Source organism: Mercenaria mercenaria, chromosome 14, assembly GCF_021730395.1.
Source record: "Mercenaria mercenaria strain notata chromosome 14, MADL_Memer_1, whole genome shotgun sequence".
NCBI lineage: Eukaryota > Metazoa > Mollusca > Bivalvia > Venerida > Veneridae > Mercenaria > Mercenaria mercenaria.
Window position 1 is genome coordinate 4735098 of NC_069374.1, and position 4858 is coordinate 4739955.

Genomic DNA, 4858 nt, shown 5'->3' on the forward strand with positions numbered 1-4858 from the left:
CAAATGTCCAAGTCAACACTTGACTTGGTAACACTTTTATCATGTCCTGCAAAATACATTAATTGTAAGTAATTAGGGTTTTGAAAACGATATGGATAAGGTATTGCTGTGAAGACTGCTGGCAACTGACATAGAAATTTGTGGTTATATTTGTAAACAAACATTATTAGCTTAAATGTTTAAAAGCTCTATTATGTGACAAAAGTACAAAGTACTAGAATAATAATGATTTTGGTGATTGTGACACTGCTGATGATCATTTGGGTAATTATTTTCTAAATAGCCATGAAAATTAGCCTATTTGGGTAAAGAGGTGGAAAGCGGTAGCCACGGGCCCATATCATTTTATACTGATCAGAGAATTAGAGAAACCGTTAGCGAACAGTATGAAATCCTGACCAGACTGTGCGGATGCGCAGGCTGGTCTGGATCCATGTTGGTCGCAAAGTCGCTATGTTGGTTTTCCCATGGCGCGGCTCAAATGTTGATGTCGATTATATTTCGGCGGTAATTATGATAATGTTAATGCTCGTGATAAGAAGTAACTCAACATTTTAAAACTAGTGTACTTTTTGAATGAATGATATTTTAAGCATTACACTCTGTACTTGTTAAAAGCTATAAGAATAATCGAAATGTATTTGAAATGTAAGTACTTGTGCTATCTGATTAAAATGTGATGATGATAATGGTTTTATTCAAAATGTTGTAATACAATGGGAGGAATCAGAGACGGTTATCACTTCCACAAAAAGCAAATGGATATAATGTTACAAATTATCAAATAATAATTTTATGATGAAATATTGAGAAAAATTGACGAAACATGATGCATTATGTTCATGGTAATTATTACTTCACTGCTGTACAACGTAAATGTGTATCTTCTATATTTTCAGTGATTTTCAGGGGCTATTTAAGTACTTTGTAAGAGCCTGCAGTTTTTTTCCACTTTTCCACTGAATCTCGAGAAGAAATGTTCTAAGTTACAGAATAACAGTATATGGATCAAGTTTTTATTGAGACTCAGACGTCTTTTTTGTCAAAATGTGTTTAAAGCGTCATAGCATATACATATTTATCTTTTGGTTAGGAGATGAGAAAATAACATTTAACCATCTACGGTCTTTCATGTTTGTCACATATCCTCAAATGTATTATGGTATAAGTATATGGAAAACACTAACATTAAATTGGGAAATTTCCAATGAATTAACCAAGAGGAACACACTTCAGCATTATCAAAACATAAGTAGAATTTACCGATGAATTTATCAAACGGAAACACATCTGCATTGTCAAACAAGTAGAAAATTCCGATGAATAAAATAAATTGTCATTTTGCGGAGTTAAATCAGCATTAAAATGCAAAATTGTACTGACACAATGATGAATTTGAATAAGAAAATCGTTATAATCATAGTGTTTTTAGTTGGAATAAACTGCAGCACTGTGTTGAAAAGCAATGGAACTGCCGGGAAAGATTTAAATGCGCAGACGTTGATCGAACTGGGGAGAGAATTAAACGAACCCCTTGTAACAATGATTGGAATGGTGATAGAAAACTATCACACGTGTATGTCATGGACGCAATGGACTGAATGCAGCGCTAGAAAGTCTGATTTCTTCTCAACTAGAACGCGAACCAGACAGTGTGCGAAAGACAAATTAAGAAATGGTCGGCACGCGGAGATTGAGATAAGTGTTTGCGAAGGCAAACCGTGCCCAACAACCTACAACACGACAGCAAATGGGTTCTGCATTAAACTATATACCACAATGAAAACTCATGACGAAGCTGGAAGCGTGTGCCAAAATGACGGCGGCTTTCTTATCAATATTGACTCAGACTTAAAGTATGCTGATGTCAAAGATTTTATGATAACCAATGACGAAAAATTAGCCATACATATCGATGGCTGGCGAAAGAATGCTACCTCTCAATGGGAATATGCGTACGGATCTAGAAGCGGATACTTCCACTGGTACAAAACCTTCCCTATAACAAATGCCGATCATCTATGCTTAGATCTAACTGGGTACAGGAAAAGAGAAAATCAACGGTTCCTTATGTATAATGACGTCTGCAGTAAGGAACACCATTTCCTTTGTGAAGTTCTAATTTGAACAATATTTCTTTTCCTAATTGTAAACTTGTGCAGAAGGCAACGCCAGAAAAAAACAACAACATATAAACGAATAATTATTTTTCTCTCTTAAGATTCATGGCACATTGCGGCACAACGATATACATTTAACTTATTTCGATATGGCAGTTAAAATATATAAATTTCATGAAAAACGGTAATGTTTTCGTGAAAATAAAATGTTTTCGCGAAAATAATATTTTATTTTCACGAAAATTTACCGTTTTTCATGAAAAATTTTTCTATTTTTCGCGAAACTTATCTGGTTTTCTTAAGCAGAAGTGGGCACTAACACAAATTTATCCACTTAATATTTGCAGTTCCTTTCGAGAAAAGCTTTTATGTTTACGCGAAAAGCTTTTATGTTTTCTCGAAAACATTTATGCTTTTCTTGAAAACTCGATACATTTTCGTGAAACTTATCTGGTTATCGTATGCAGAAATATGCCACCATAATAATAATAATCTAACTTAAAATCATGTTTTGCTTACGCTAAGTTAAAAGACATGGCTGGAGTATTTCAAAATTATGGAAGCGTTAATTGACCCCCGAGTTGACGTGAAAATGACAGACATGTCAGGATAGATTATCTCGACATATCGTGTAATATCATGGCATCTCGGATTTTATTAAGACGTCACGCCAGAACTGATTCTGGTCTTGTTGACAAAGTTTCTACCACAGGTCATAATTCATGCTACGCTTACCTAAATTTACTATGTGGTACGTCTTTATGTAGTCGCAGTAAGGCGACATGCCATTATGTAACGTATCATGTTACTTAAATATAAGTCGACTTGCCATTTGATTAACATGGTTTCCTGAATTTAAACGAGAAAATCACAAGATGAAAATGTCAACTTACACGAACACAAAAGGCAACATACAGTATTTCTTGAATCCGTGTGTGTCCCAGACAGACGGACGTGTCTATTTCGGTACGTTTATACAATATTATATAAATTAAAATAATAATTCACGATTTTTTAATTGAATTAATTTGTAACCATGAATATAGTAAAATATAAACATTAGTTTGTGCTAAGAATGTAGTAACATAGGTATTTGTAAAAAAAAAAGACAGAGGCTTTTCCTTTTGGTCACGTAACCAGACCTTTAGACCCGGGGTTGAAGGGTGCAGTTACCGGACCACTGGGCACCCTACACGTATTTATTCAAGATAGGCTTCTGTAGTCTTGTTTATCTGATAGAATTGCATACTCCTTCTTTTTTTAAATAGAATTTTTGAATTGGATTGTGTTCATAACTGTTTGAATTTATCATGAATTTCTGAATTCGCTTCACTGTTAAAGTAAATATCAGTTTCTAACCGAATTCAGCGATAAAATATCATAATCAATATGTTTTCAGTCCGAGTGAGAAGTCATTAAAAGAAATATTTACCCTAAAAGCTAAGATATGAAAGCTTTTATTATAACTATATATAATTATAACAATTGGGGATATTTAGAATATTTAGTGGATAAGGTGTCGGCTGCTAAGTTCAGGGTCGTGGGTTCGAGCCCCACTGGGGTAGCGGCCATGGCTTCTCAGGTGGCACGTACAGTACCAGCTGGTAGGAACTACATTTTGGACTACTTTTCTACGCTTGCTTGATCAGTTTTTCCTCCCTTTGTAGACTTTTCCATTTGCATTCGTGACGGGAGAATGGAGGAGATGGAATGTCCTTGTGCTGAATTTAGTAAAGGTTCTTGTGCTGAATTTAGTAAAACAGAGGTATATTTTCAGATTGTTTAGTGTTTTTATTATTGGTATCATAATTACGTACATAGATCTCTACAGAAGTGAAAGTTATTGTAGTTGAAGTTAATGCCTGAAAATGCGGTGTTTGCATCCTCGAGGTATTGAATGAATTATGAATTCTAGACTTTAAATGAATGGAGTGAAATAAAAACACTCAGTCAGCCAGTAACAGACGAAAGCTTAAATAACGTCGCAAACAACACCAGCCACAAAGCTCTTGTGCGACAAACAAGATATTCAGTACTAGATACTTGACTGTGCTTATTTTACCATCTGTTAAAGTCCTTTAAATGCTGATCAGTGCCATTCTAGGAAGCTGTAAGTACAATTTTTCTTTGGTACTACGCGACTGGAGATAGAGCCCCACTCCCTCACTTATAGCCGACACTTCAACCGAGACATTGGAACATATGTATACATATTGTAATAGAATAACCTTGTTTTGCAAACAATTGTCATTTATATATTCAGACCACCAGAGGAAGTGATGAGAGACTGGCAATGATGTACTGAATGAGCATGGTGGAAAGACAACATAGTCAAATGGGGGTATATTTCAAATTCTTATACATTTTCATTAGTATAATAATTAGATTGCTAAAAAAGCGTTGAAAAAATTTGTGATGAAACTTGTAGTTATTATTTTGATTAACTTCTTTGACCAACTAAAGGCATGCAAATGATATACTTTTATAACCAAATTTATTTTGTGTGATAATATTTGTTGAAGCTATGTGTTGATATCATTTAGCTATACAGGGATCATTTTTATTACAGTTTAGTTTTTCCTTGTTTCTGTTTTCAGGTTTGTCATAAGCCTAACTTGTGCACAGCCTGCTTTGATAGAGAGCCTACAGGATATTTTCATCTATGTGACCTTACCGCCTGTATACCAACTAAATATTTTTAAAAACAATGTAGGAAGAAATGCCCTAAATATGGGACT

At 34.5% G+C, this 4858-nt stretch overlaps 1 protein-coding gene across 1 annotated transcript; it reads left to right on the forward strand.

Moving 5' to 3' along the window:
* The first annotated feature begins 1212 nt into the window (after nucleotides 1-1212).
* On the forward strand, nucleotides 1213-2691 carry LOC123526197 (uncharacterized). Its single transcript, XM_045305241.2, has one exon. It carries the CDS (start codon nucleotides 1366-1368, stop codon nucleotides 2125-2127), a length of 762 nt encoding a protein of 253 aa, XP_045161176.2. The 5' UTR covers nucleotides 1213-1365; the 3' UTR covers nucleotides 2128-2691.
* The last annotated feature ends 2167 nt before the right edge of the window (nucleotides 2692-4858 follow it).